This window comes from Etheostoma spectabile, chromosome 12, assembly GCF_008692095.1.
Source record: "Etheostoma spectabile isolate EspeVRDwgs_2016 chromosome 12, UIUC_Espe_1.0, whole genome shotgun sequence".
Lineage (NCBI taxonomy): Eukaryota > Metazoa > Chordata > Actinopteri > Perciformes > Percidae > Etheostoma > Etheostoma spectabile.
The window spans coordinates 23130422-23144406 of record NC_045744.1 but is presented as its reverse complement, the minus strand read 5'-3'; the positions used below and the strand labels follow the sequence as shown (position 1 = coordinate 23144406).

At 43.5% G+C, this 13985-nt stretch overlaps 1 protein-coding gene across 1 annotated transcript in view; it reads left to right on the top strand.

Moving 5' to 3' along the window:
• The window catches only part of LOC116699670 (disco-interacting protein 2 homolog C), a 235373-nt gene that overhangs the window by 166342 nt on the left and 55046 nt on the right, over window positions 1–13985 (top strand). Inside the window, 6 exon segments of the mRNA XM_032532380.1 lie at window positions 1292–1383; window positions 3783–3893; window positions 6037–6041; window positions 10369–10466; window positions 10469–10483; window positions 13123–13232. Of these exon segments, the coding sequence (XP_032388271.1) occupies window positions 1292–1383; window positions 3783–3893; window positions 6037–6041; window positions 10369–10466; window positions 10469–10483; window positions 13123–13232 (431 nt within the window).

Sequence of the window (13985 nt, the reverse complement as noted above, 5' to 3'; positions counted from 1 at the left end):
GCAGGGGAAAAACTCCAGGAACACTGAGGTACACAACACAACGGCTCGAAGACAAGATAAACGATCACGCACTAGACAAAGCGGACACAGAGGTTAAGGACAAGAGGTAACAAGGAACAGGTGAGACGTCAGGTGAATCACATTAGGGCGGGGCAGGACAATCAGACAAACAAAGTGAAGCTAGACAAGACAAGGTAAGACAGGAAACAATACTACCAAAATAAAACAGGAAGCAGAACAAACAGACACACAGGGGAACACTAAGACACGAACACAAAAGAGGCCAAAGAAAGGGGGATTAACCCAAACAAAAACCCCCAAACCACAACACTTAATTATAGAGATATACTACTTGGGCCTGCATGAGTTCCTCTAATGTGCTGTAGTTGTGTCTACACCCAACCGATATATCTGTGGGCCGATATTAGACATTTTCCAATCTATTGGGAAATACTGGCAGTTTTTTTGTTTTTTGTTTTTTAATATGCATGAATCTATATTTAAGAAATAAGATAAAGATGGACGGTCAACCATGTTATGAGTGTTGGCGTTGCATAGTTTGTCCACCAGAGGGCGCTCTACAACAACACTGATTATTTTTTTCTTATTGTGTTTTTGTACAAAGGAATTTTAGTTTCACATCTTAAGTTTGTATTTTTATACCTTTTATTTATCAGAACTTTAACATGCTTTGAAGATTTTCACAATAAAAGAAATCATCATATTATTTTACTAAATAACTACAAATAACTAATGTTGAGGAAATCTGTTTGTTTTGTTACGCTTTTCTGGATTTTTTTGTTTTGTTTTTAATATATTGGCCGATATTATCGGAATATCAGATTTTTAAAGAACCAATAATATTTGTATCGGCTTTAAAAATCCTTTATCAGTCGGGCTCTAGTCTTGTCTCTGTGTGTAGAGTATGACTGGATATGGATCCAATTACCCCCCAGAGCCATGAGGGGGTTCGGTTTTCTGGATGTTATGAAATCAGTGTGATCATCTCCATACCGTCCCACATGCGGGTGAAATAAAGGGTTTAACGCTGAGTGTCATGTCAGGGCAGTAATTTCTTACACATGGGCACGCATGAGGTCATTGTTTCTTCCACCAAGCAGTGAAGAAGAAGTCCAACAAAGACATTTGTTCTTTTTACAGGACACAACCCGACCACCACTTTGATCTCTTTGTCACATTTGCCATGAATAAATATCCTGTATTGATCTTTTCAAACCTACTACGAAGTATTCCTGTTCCATAATCAATAATTCTCGTGATCTGCCTTTAGGAAAGCTGTGGGCCAGAAGTGTGAAGGTGGCCTACAACCTGCTCCACAAACTGGGAACCAAACAGGAACCGCTCGTCAGACCTGGAGACCGGGTGAGTAAAAAGACACAAGTCCTCCAAACCATACAACGATACAGGTGGTTTGTTATCAGCCTCTAATACGACCCACAGGAGCGGTCCACTTCCTCATGTTTCAACCAGAGAATGTAACGGTCTCACTTTTAAACAAGTTCATGTTGTAAAAATGGTTGCAGTTGCATCCCAGGGTGCGAAATTGAGAATTAAAAATATATATAAAAACTTATATTTCATATGGCCCTCCATTAAGTCGGTGTTAAAAGCTAACTGGAAATTTGAAAATATGACTACATATTTTCAATATGAGCCAGTTGAGGTGGTTCGGGCATCTGGTAAGGATGCCTCCTGGGGGGGTCCCTAGGGAGGTGGTCCAGGCATGTCCAGCTGGGAGGAGGCCCCTGGGGTAAGACCCAGGACTAGGTGGAGGGATTATATCTCCAACCTGGTCTGGGAACGCCTCGGGATCCCCCAGTTGGAGCTGGTTGATGTGGCTCGGGAAAGGGAAGTTTGGGGTCCCCTGCTGGAGCTGCTGCCCCCGAGACCCGATACCGGATAAGAGGATGAAGATGGATGAAGATGGAAAAACAAATTCCCGCTGGCTCTGGCTTGCAATACACTTGTGGAAACCCTGCAATGAGACAGTTATTTTTGGGGTAACTGGCCCTTTAAGAAGAGTCAGCACTGCTGCGAGACATGGGACCTTCCCTCCATTGTCTCTTTCCTTTGGTATTAAAACACCACAGAGCATCTCGCTCAAGACCCAACACATGGGCGTTACGCAATGTTTTAAAAATGGACACATGTGTAACCCTTCCCTTCTTTCCTGTTAGTATAATCATCACATTACACTCTGAAACCAGCGCGCCACACGCCTCCACACACGATCACACGAATACACTAAAGTGGGAAATGATCCAGTAATAGTCCCACATGTTGCCTTGTGACACCCCGAAGCGTTTCTGTTCTTGTCCCCCTTTCATCCTTATTTGAAGCTCGATTCCCCTCTGTGTTGGAGTCGAGACTGGCACGATGCCAGTGTGTGTGGGTAGTCATTTTTTTTCCTTTATCTCAGCCGAAAGGGTGTGTGTTTTAATCACTGTACAACTCATTTTTCTCACCACTCCGTTAGGATTACAATCTGGTCTTTTTTTTCTTATTTTACAGTTTTACTGAAGTGATAATTGCACACGTTTGTTTTTTGACGGATGGATTTTACATTAGAGCCCGACCGATAAAGGATTTTTAAGACCGATACAAGTATTTGGTTCATTTTGGCAAATTACGAAGTTGTATTTACATTACAATACAACTCTGTATTTGATTTTGATTGGCTGGAAGTGTGGATTAACTTTCAATAACCCAACACCTAGGATTCAGGTGTTTGTATGCACTCCTAAATGAAACTATGGGCTCCCAGGAAGATCACGGAGCTCCGGTTATTTGTGTAACCACAAGGGATGGGTCTCGACACCCGGTTCTATTAAGGACCCGATTCCCAATTTCTCAAAACCCAAAAATCAATAAGGTCCGAGCTTATCGACACAGATATGGTTGAATGTGTGCAGCGTGGTGCACACACAGTAACCGCTCCGCTCTCTCTGGGATCATCTACAGAAACCTGAACGGCTCCGAGGAGACCGGCACATGTCAACGTTGGTCCCCCTAAAGCTTCATTACACCGCTCTCATTCAACCAGCTGCACAGATTATAGCTTCAACCCCTAGCAGACAGACACACACACACATGTTCACACGCACGCACACACACACGCACACACACACACACACACACACACACACACACACACACACACACACACACATGTTCACAAGCACACACACAGACGCATACACTCATGCACACACACATGCACAAACACGCAGGCGCACACACACACATACCCATACGGACACATACACCACACACTCTTGTTCACACACGCAGACACACATGCAGGCACACACACACACGCAGGCGCACACACACACACACACACACACATACATACATACATACATACAGACATACAGACACGCACACACAAACATACACAGACAGCCATGGGAGGAGCAAGAGGCTCGTACACGACCGCGTAAGGTAACACACGTCTGTATTTATAATGAAAAGAGTCTGTACAGGTGTGTGCCGCATGGTGTTGTAAATCGACTTTTTGGCGCACAAAATCTTTCAGAATAGAATCTACGCAGATTTTTATAAATAAGGCCATCAGATATTTGGTATTGGAATCGGTATCCGTAAGGAAAAAATGGTATCACCTCTGGTAAAAGCATCACGACTGAACGACTGGTCTCCCCTGTCTCCCCCTGTCTCCCCCTGTCTCCCCCTGTCTGCCCCTGTCTGCCCCTGTCTGCCCCTGTCTGCCCCTGTCTGCCCCTGTCTGCCCTCGCCTGTAGGTGGCGCTGGTCTTCCCCAACAACGACCCCGCAGCCTTCATGACGGCTTTCTACGGCTGCCTGCTGGCCGAAGTCGTCCCCGTGCCAATAGAAGTACCACTGACCCGGAAGGTAAGAGCAGAACATCAAACAAACACCGACAAATGTCGCTTCATTTGGGCGTCAATGAGTGTTTGAACGGATGTGTCGTCTATCTTATCAGAAAGAGAAAAAAAAGGGAAGCCTTTTAGTTAAATTGGATAAACTATCTAGAGCCAACTTTGTCAATAACCCTCGTGTTGTCTTCCCGTCAAAATTGAAAATCAACACTTTTATTGACGCTTTTTTTTCTGTATCTGAAGTCTCTTATATATAGACCTTAGTGGTCCCTAATACTGTATCTGAAGTCTCTTTATATAGACCTTAGTGGTCCCTTAATACTGTATCTGAAGTCTCTTTTATATAGACCTTAGTGGTCCCTAATACTGTATCTAAGCTCTTTTATATAGACCTTAGGTCCCTAATCTGTCTCCTGAGTCTCTTTTATCTGACCTTAGTGGTCCCCTAATACGTATCTGAAGTCCTGTTTATAAGACCTTAGTGGTCCCCTAATCCCTGTATGCTGAAGTCTCTTTTATTAGCCTTAATGGTCCCCTAATCGTGGTATGAAGTCTCTATAAAATGCCTTATGGTCCTAATACTGTTTGAACGTCGCTTTATAAAGACCTTAGTGGTCCCTAATACTGTATCTGAAGTCTCTTTTATATAACCTAGTGGTCCCCTAAATGTATCTGAAGTCTCTTATACAGACCTTAGTGTCCCTAATACTGTATCTGAAGTCTCTTTATATAGACCCTAGTGGTCCCTAATACTGTATCTGAAGTCTCTTTTATATAGACCCTAGTGGTCCCTTATACTGTATCTGAAGTCTCTTTTATATAGACCCTAGTGGTCCCCTAATACTGTATCTGAAGTCTCTTTTATATAGACCTTAGTGGTCCCTAATACTGTATCTGAAGTCTCTTTATATAGACCTTAGTGGTCCCCTAATACTGTATCTGAAGTCTCTTTTATATAGACCTTAGTGGTCCCCTAATACTGTATCTGAAGTCTCTTTCATATAGACCTTAGTGGTCCCCTAATACTGTATCTGAAGTGTCTTTTATATAGACCTTAGTGGTCCCTAATACTGTATCTGAAGTCTCTTTTATATAGACCTTAGTGGTCCCTAATACTGTATCTGAAGTCTCTTTTATATAGACCTTAGTGGTCCCTAATACTGTATCTGAAGTCTCTTTTATATAGACCTTAGTGGTCCCTAATACTGTATCTGAAGTCTCTTTTATATAGACCCTAGTGGTCCCTAATACTGTATCTGAAGTCTCTTTTACATACCCTTATAGACCAGTCCCACAATGAGCTTTCCTTAGTATGTGCAAACAGACAAACTGTTCCAGTGTTCACGTGAGTAACAAATAAGATGAAATGTGTAAAAAAAACCTTATCTTTTTGGATATTGATGACGTTTGCACCACGTATTCTGTATATTGGCATGGTCCACCTCTCTGGGGCCAGTTACAATCTTAGCAGGTCTCCAACTGGGCAAGATGCAGCAGGAAAACAGTATGGAGATGTCAGTGTCTCCATTGATCATAAGTTAAATGTGGACAACACACCCTGAGGAAGACTCAAGCTGACACTTTGAGGACTTTTAATGTCTCGCCCTCTTTCTTAAAGTTCTTTTTATCACTATTTGAGAGCCTGGACGTGACTTTTTCTGACTTTCTTGGTCATAATTCTTCTTCCTTTTTGTGAAATGTGGGCTACTTGGAATCCGCGATTTGGAGAGACAAATGGAGCATCTATGTGGAGTAATAGAGTATCTTTTCACTAACAGTCTGTCCCCCTCCCGTCGGAAATCACAGCTACGCCCCTGGGGCACGGTGGTTAAGTACGCCGCCTGGATTATGTTTAGCTATCAAAATAAAGAAGAAACACTCATATTAAACAAATCTGCAAAAGGATAACAGAGAAAAAGAGAAAGTGATGGAGTCTGTTTTCAGTAGTTTGAGTCACCAGTCGGCCCTCGGGCAGCTGTTTCCGTGTCTTCTTTTTCCTCCACGTCAACCGACATGCGTGAGTTGAAAACAGGATGCGCGGCAGAGCCCCAGAGAGCTAACTCACCAGTCAACGGAGCTCGTTCCTCGCTGGGGGATTGTATTAAAAACACCAGTCACCAGAAGGCAACCGCGGTGAGTCACGGTGCAGCACCGAGGACGCTGAGCTCTGGGAGGTATAGTCAGAGCCCAACGTCTCTGCTGCTGGTGGGGGTGGTGTTGTAGGGTTTGTGGGAGTTGTAGTTGGATTGGCGGTCAAAGTGTCATCTTGGAGGAATCAGTAGAGCATAAGTAAGTGTGTGTGTATGTGTGTGTGTGTGTGTGGTGTGTGTGTGTGTGTGTGTGTGTGGAGGTTTGCAGTGCTTTTTTGGGGGGATTTTCCCCGTCTTTTACTGTGTTATATAGTTTTTTTGTGAATGTAATTAATGTATAAACACACATTTTACTCCAACTGAAGCTTTCTCCCCCACAGACAGCACTTTTTTTTTTTAACTTCCTGAAAATGGCTCGCCCACGTTCCTGTTTGAAATTCCTCAATTAGTGATTTCATCGTTTGGGAAGTTTTGTTTCGTACGTGCTGCCTTTTGGCGCTGCCTGAGCAAGCACAGCCTGCCTAATGGCTTGTTTGAATTTGGTTGACCAATCAGAGTGGGCCAGATGACCAATCAGAGCAGACTGGGCTTTTCAGGAAGGCGGGCCAAGAGCTCAGACCGAATAGGTCTGGTCTCAGACAGGTCAGGTCTGCGAGGATCGATCACCGGCGATCGCCGCCCAATGCATGCTTGTCAGGTTTGTGTCTTTTTGTGGCAGCGCAGTTGCTTTTCAACGACCCAGGGCATGCTGGGAAACGCCTGGCTCTCAGCTGATCTGAGCGAATCAACTCAAAATGATGTTTTTGAATCGTAGGGATTTTAATTTCTATTTGTGTGATTAAAAGGCTTATTCTGCACAGATCTCATGTTGTGTGGCTGATAAGTCACGTTTAGAAATCAGAGAGACTAAATCCAGATCAGGGATCATCTACAGTCTGTTGTTTTTAACAACAGCAACAGATCGCATGTAGAGCAATATGAAAGCTAGAGACCCCATACAAGCTGATAATGGGCCTGATAACATTTTATTAAATCGGAATCGGACCTACCAGGATGTCCGTGTTTCTGTGAGTTCCTGTTCAGCCTGAAGGCTGCAGGAAGCAGATGGAAGCCTTCCCACTTGACAGCAGCTGTTTATCACCTCCCCCGCCGCCTGCTCCCGTCCACTTTACAGGCCTTGAGCCTTATGTTTCAGGCAGAGGAGCTGCAGTATAAGAAACATAGAGTAGCTGAAGTATAGAAACATAGAGTAGCTGCAGTATGAGAAACATAGAGTAGCTGCCGTATGAGAAACATAGAGGAGCAGTCCTCTGGTGGACAGACTATGCAACGCCATCACTAACAGTGACTTTGTAGAGCGTCCTCTGGTGGACAGACTATGCAACGCCATCACTAACAGGGACGTTGTAGAGCGTCCTCTGGTGGACAGACTATGCAACGCCATCACTAACAGTGACTTTGTAGAGCGTCCTCTGGTGGACAGACTATGCAACGCCATCACTAACAGTGACTTTGTAGAGCGTCCTCTGGTGGACAGACTATGCAACGCCATCACTAACAGGGACGTTGTAGAGCGTCCTCTGGTGGACAGACTATGCAACGCCATCACTAACAGTGACGTTGTAGAGCGTCCTCTGGTGGACAGACTATGCAACGCCATCACTAACAGGGACGTTGTAGAGCGTCCTCTGGTGGACAGACTATGCAACGCCATCACTAACAGGGACGTTGTAGAGCGTCCTCTGGTGGACAGACTATGCAACGCCATCACTAACAGTGACTTTGTAGAGCGTCCTCTGGTGGACAGACTATGCAACGCCATCACTAACAGTGACGTTGTAGAGCGTCCTCTGGTGGACAGACTATGCAACGCCATCACTAACAGGGACGTTGTAGAGCGTCCTCTGGTGGACAGATTATGCAACGCCATCACTAACAGGGACGTTGTAGAGCGTCCTCTGGTGGACAGACTATGTAAAGCCATCACTAACAGGGACGTTGTAGAGCGTCCTCTGGTGGACAGACTATGCAACACCATCACTAACAGGGACGTTGTAGAGCGTCCTCTGGTGGACAGACTATGTAAAGCCATCACTTACAGGGACGTTGTAGAGCGTCCTCTGGTGGACAGACTATGCAACGCCATCACTAACAGGGACGTTGTAGAGCGTCCTCTGGTGGACAGGCTATGCAAGGCCATCACTAACAGGGACGTTGTAGAGCGTCCTCTGGTGGACAGGCTATGCAAGGCCATCACTAACAGGGACGTTGTAGAGCGTCCTCTGGTGGACAGACTATGTAAAGCCATCACTCATAACATGGTCGACCGTCCGTTTTTATCTTATTTTTCAACGATAACGATAGTTCGGGAAAAGGCCTAATATCGGCCGACGATATCGGCCCGCCGACGTATCGGTTGGGCTCTAATATACAGCGTGTCTCTTTGGCTCCAACCAGCCGTTTTTATTACCTGGTGAGTAACACAGGAGACCAGGTACAGCCGTGTTCTACAGTTCAGCACAGCCAGTCTCACAAGCACTGCTAAAACAAATAAGAATGTATTGAATTTAAGCTAGCATGAAGCTAGCAAACAACATGATACATGTTGACAACACATTAACAGAAAAACACCATGTAAAAACAATAGAAAGGAGCATTTACTCAAGGAACTGAAAGCTGAAGATCATTACGTTGCATTACAAGCGACTTCCAGGTGCTTTCAACCACGAAGATACAAACGCCAGACATGGAGAAGTAGGTTCAAGTACCTTAGCTTCAAATAAGCCAAATTACAAAGAGACACAGAAGTGCAACTGCACGTTTTTTTGTTGTTTTTTTCATGCAAGGTTGACTCGGATGTGATGTGTTTTGGCAACCTCAGCCAGCCAACTTAACCTACACGCTGTCCTTGGGTCAAACTGACCCGTTTTCAGTTCATTTTTTTTGTCACAAAAAATGGACCGAAATAAGCGCTGTCAACAAAATGTCAACATTAAAAATATCAAAAAACTCACCCACAACATTGGAAAAGTGACAAAAATGTGGGAAAATGTGACAAAAATGTGGGATAAAGTGACAAAAATCTGGGCAAAAGCTACAATAATGTTGAAAAAACTTTTTTTTCTTCATGGTTGACGGGAAGACAACACAAGGGTTAAGCTAATGTTATCTTCATCCTAGACTAAATACTGCAGATATAACACAAAGCTGCTTTAATAGCTCCAGTATGTTGTAACTAAGTCTCTATGTCCGTGAACTACACATGTAGCCGGATACTTGGAACATAGCGGCGGGCCACCGGTTCACAGCTGGTGTGATCCAAACATCTCCCATGCCTCCAACGTGCTATATAATAAGACTAACTCATTTAATACGATGAATGAATTCACATCAGTAAATTGGAAAGCTTCTGTGTATTTCAATGTGGTTCCTGATTTACTTTTTATGAATAAAAATGTTTCAAAAACTGTTGTAACTCTCGATTGTTGATACGAAATAGCAGCTGCATGTCATCCCCCCCCCCCCCCCCCCCCCATCTCTCTCCCTTCTCCTGTCTCTCTTCAGCTGGACTAAATAAAGGAAAAATCACTAAAAATATCTTTACAAAAATGAAATGTAATCCCAATGATATTGTTCACCGCTGCTGTTGTCATTATAGTTATGGTGTGGAGTCCGCCATTCATTTGGGTTACAACTAGATTAGATTAGATGATACTTTATTCATCCCACAGCGGGGAAATTCCTTTGTTACAGTAGCATTCTCAACATTAAGAGCAAATAAACAAATAAACAAATAAACAAGAAAACAAGAAAAACAGGCAAACAGCAGACAATGAGCAGAAGGTAGACTGAAGTAAAGTGGCGTCAAATAAAGGTTTTGTAAGTAAGTGCGGTTGCCATAGTACAAAAAAAACAAAACATTTTTTTGTAAAAAAAGACCTTTTAAATTATTAAAAAGTAATTTAAAAATAAAAATGCAAAAGAGGGAACCAATTAAGTATATTACCTTTACCCAAAAATTGGGAAAAAATAAATATTTTAGGGGGAAAATAAATAAGATAAGATGACAAAAGGGTGGGATTAAAAAAAAACGGGAAAAAAATACAAATTTAGCGTGCAGGTTTTGTGGTCTGAAGAGACCTCGGGGGGGGGGGGGGGGGGGGGGCAGTCGCGCGAAGGAGCGCTCAGGGACCCCCCCAGGGTTTTATGTAGGGGGTGGAGGGGTTTTTCCAAGAGGGTTTGGTTTTGCAGTATCATTTTTAGTTATGATTATTTTGTTTTTGGGGGTACACGGCTTGCCCCTTTCCCCCCACCCCGCAGGATTAAAAAAACGTTATTTATTTTTCGGGAAAATCACACCCATGGCTCTGTCCGTCTCGTTTCCGTCTCGTCCAGGGGGGGCAGTCAGAGAGGGTTTTCGTTGGGGAGCTGTGGCGTGACCGTGGCTCTGACCAGCGACGCCTGTCATAAAGGATTGCCTAAGAGTCCCACTGGAGAGATCCACAGTTCAAAGGTCTCAAAACAACACCCCACACACACACACAACACACACACAAACACACAACACTCACGGGTACACACAACACAACGAAGACTGCACAGGACATTAAGTGATCCAAAAGACAAAACACTAGCAACATTTAAGACCTGCAAAGTGATATTGGGTACAAGTGCTTGACATACGACAAGAACACAATTAGAACAACATTATAGAAACTGACAGGAAGATCAGACACTCCAATCATATGCGTCCTACACTGCTCTTCAGGGCCATAGATACATGGTGTGGATTGTGACAGTACACACACGCCCCTGATATAATGGACTGCATAAACAGACCACAAGTGCAAACACACACACCACACAGACACACACACACACACACACACACACAGACACACACAGACACACACACACGTATGGAGATAGAGACAAAGGAGTGTAGGTGCATAAACTGAAGCACAGCTACACTGACCTGCACGAGGATGAATGGACAATGAGGCAAAACAGAGGCGAGTAGAATACAAAGATAGATAGAGTGAGAGAGAGAGAGAGTAGGAAAGAGAGAGAGACAAGGAGGACATGAGTATAGAGACGAGAGAGAGAGAGAGAGAGTAGAAGAGAGAGACAAGAGAGAGTAAAGTGAAAAGAGAGACAGAGTACAGAGAGGAGAGAGCAGTATGGAAGAGAGAGACAAAGAGAGAGTAGAAGTAGAAAGAGAGAGACAGAGTAAGAGAGAAGCGAGAGAGGATAGAAAGAGAGAGACAAAGAGAGAGTAGAAGTAGAAAGAGAGAGACAGAGTAGAGAGAGAGAGAGAAGTAGAAAGAGAGAGACAAAGAGAGAGTAGAAGTAGAAAGAGAGAGACAGAGTTAGAGAGAGAGAGAGAGTAGAAAGAGAGAGACAAAGAGAGAGAGTAGAAAGAGAGAGAGAGTAGAGAGAGAGAGAGTAGAAGAGAGAGACAAGAGAGAGTAGAAGTAGAAAGAGAGAGACAGATAAGAGAGAGAGAGTAGAAGAGAAGACAAAGAGAGAGAAGTAGAAGAGAGAGACAGAGTAGAGAGAGAGAGAGAGTAGAAAGAGAGAGACAAAGAGAGAGTAGAAGTAGAAAGAGAGAGACAGAGTAAGAGAGAGAGAGAGAGAGAGAAAGAGAGAGACAAAGAGAGAGTAGAAAGAAAGAGAGAAGACAGAGATTAGAGAGAGAGAGACAGAGTAGGAAAGAGAGAGAGACAAAGAGAGAGTAGAGAAGTAGAAAAGAGAGAGACAGAGTAAGAGAGAAAGAGACAGAGAGAGAGTAGAAAGAGAGAGACAAAGAGAGAGTAGAAGTAAAAAGAGAGACAGAGTTAGAGAGAGAGAGAGAGAGAGTAGAAAGAGAGAGACAAAGAGAGAGTAGAAGTAGAAAGAGAGAGACAGAGTAGAGGAGAGAGAGAGAGTAAAGTAGAGAGACAAAGAGAGAAGTAAAAGAGAGAGCGGGTTAGAAGAGAATAGAAAGAGAGACAAAGAGAGAAGTAGAAGAGAAAGAGAGACAGAGTTAGAGAGAGAGAGAGAGTAGAAGAGAGAGACAAGAGAGAGTAGAAGTAGAAAGAGAGAGACAGAGTTAGAGAGAGAGAGAGTAGGAAGAGAGAGACAGAGAGAGGCAGTGAAGTGGTATCGCAAATCGATTGGGAAGCAGCCGACAAGACGAAAGAAGCAGACACACGATGAATTGAGAATAGAGAGACATTAGCACTAAACGGAGAAAGAGAGAGAGAGTGAGAGAGAGAGAGAAAGAAAAAAAAGAGAGAGAGTGTCCTAGTGAGTGATTAATAACGACGTTTGCTTTTCAGTAATGGATGTATAAATAGCAACATGATGCCGCCAGATTTACTGCTCCTCACTCAGTGTGGCTTTAGGACTTGTGTGTGTGTGTGTGTCTCTGTCTCTGTATGTGCGTGTGTGTGTGTGTGTGTGTGTGTGTGTGTGTCTCATTAAGGTGGAGTGCTCTTCTTATTGATCCGCTGGCTTTAAACTCAGCTGATTGTTTCTTCTGTCTCAGTGCCTGGGCCGGTCAGCATTAATCCAGACATTAACAGCCCCTCACATTTTACATCCAATCACGTTCTGTCACTCAGCACTGGGCGTTTTAATAATAAAACTTTGATGTTTGCTTCCACTTGGCCAAATAATCCACAATTATCAGTGTCTTCTCAGTATTATGTGGAAGGCATGTAATTAAGAACCACTGGCGATGTGTCATTAAGTGCTGGATGTCCAATACCGTCCTTAAATTCAGTGAAGAAATATCAGAACCAGTCTGGTTTCAGTCAGTTATCAGTATCAGTATCTATTACCAAGAATAGAGAAGTTATATTTGACTTTAATCCTATTTGCTTGTCTCCCTGTTTTTATCCAATTATATTGTTTGAGATATTACTTAACTTACTTATAATGTAACTTTTGTTCACAAGCGGTGTTTAACTTCTAATTGGGGGTTGGCTGTAGGCATGTGGATCGTAAAATACCATTACCAGTATCAATAAAGTGATACAGATACCTATAGTACTAGAGTACTTAATCAGATACCTTTTTTTTTCTACTTCATTGTCTGTCTTTCGGCTACGGAAGCCCTGAAAATCCATGTCAAAAGAAAAGTTTTGTTGTTTGTCTCTGTGTGTCCAGGCTGGCCCAAGTTGCTGTGGTTCGTCACGGAGTCCAAACACCTCTCCAAACCCCCCCGAGACTGGTTTCCACATATCAAGGACGCCAACCAAGACACGGCCTATATCGAGGTAACACACAAACACACACACACACACACACACACACACAACCACACACACACACACACACAGACACACACACACACACACACAGACACACACACACACAGACACACATCTCCTCCAGGGCAGCTTTCTGATCCGAAACATTTCCACCTGTGTAGTTCTACTCGTTACTGGAAATCAATGGTCCTACATGTCTTTTGGATTCCAATCACCCTGTAGCCGGGTGGATGTTTCTCCACCAGCTGCTAATCAATGGGATCATCTCGTCCGATTGATTTTGAATTCACCCGACGCACCTTTAAAGCGGCTGGGCAGAAGTAGTTGGCAGCGCGGTGAAATGTCTCCTTGATTGCACCGGGGATTGAAAAAGGGGCGAAAAGGAAAAGGATGAAAGTAAAGGGATGGTTGAAAAACTATCAACCTTATGTTTTTTAATAGAGACCAGACAGCCGAGACAGATGAAATTACCGGGGCCCAAGGAAATGTCTTTGTTATATTTCTGTAGGAACACTGACTCATTTACGTTAATGTCTCATCATGATTCATACCTTTTAATAGCAGCTCCTAATTGTGCTTCGTTTTTTAATTCCAGCGTCGTTTCTCAGATACATGTCAGACTTATCTGACAGAGATCTTATTTTGGAAAGAATCTCATCCATTAGTGTCAGTAGCCATTTTGGTTTTAGCAAATCTCAATTCACCAATCAACATTTTCACATCTGATTCAGGACCTTAAACATATTCATGTTGTTGTCT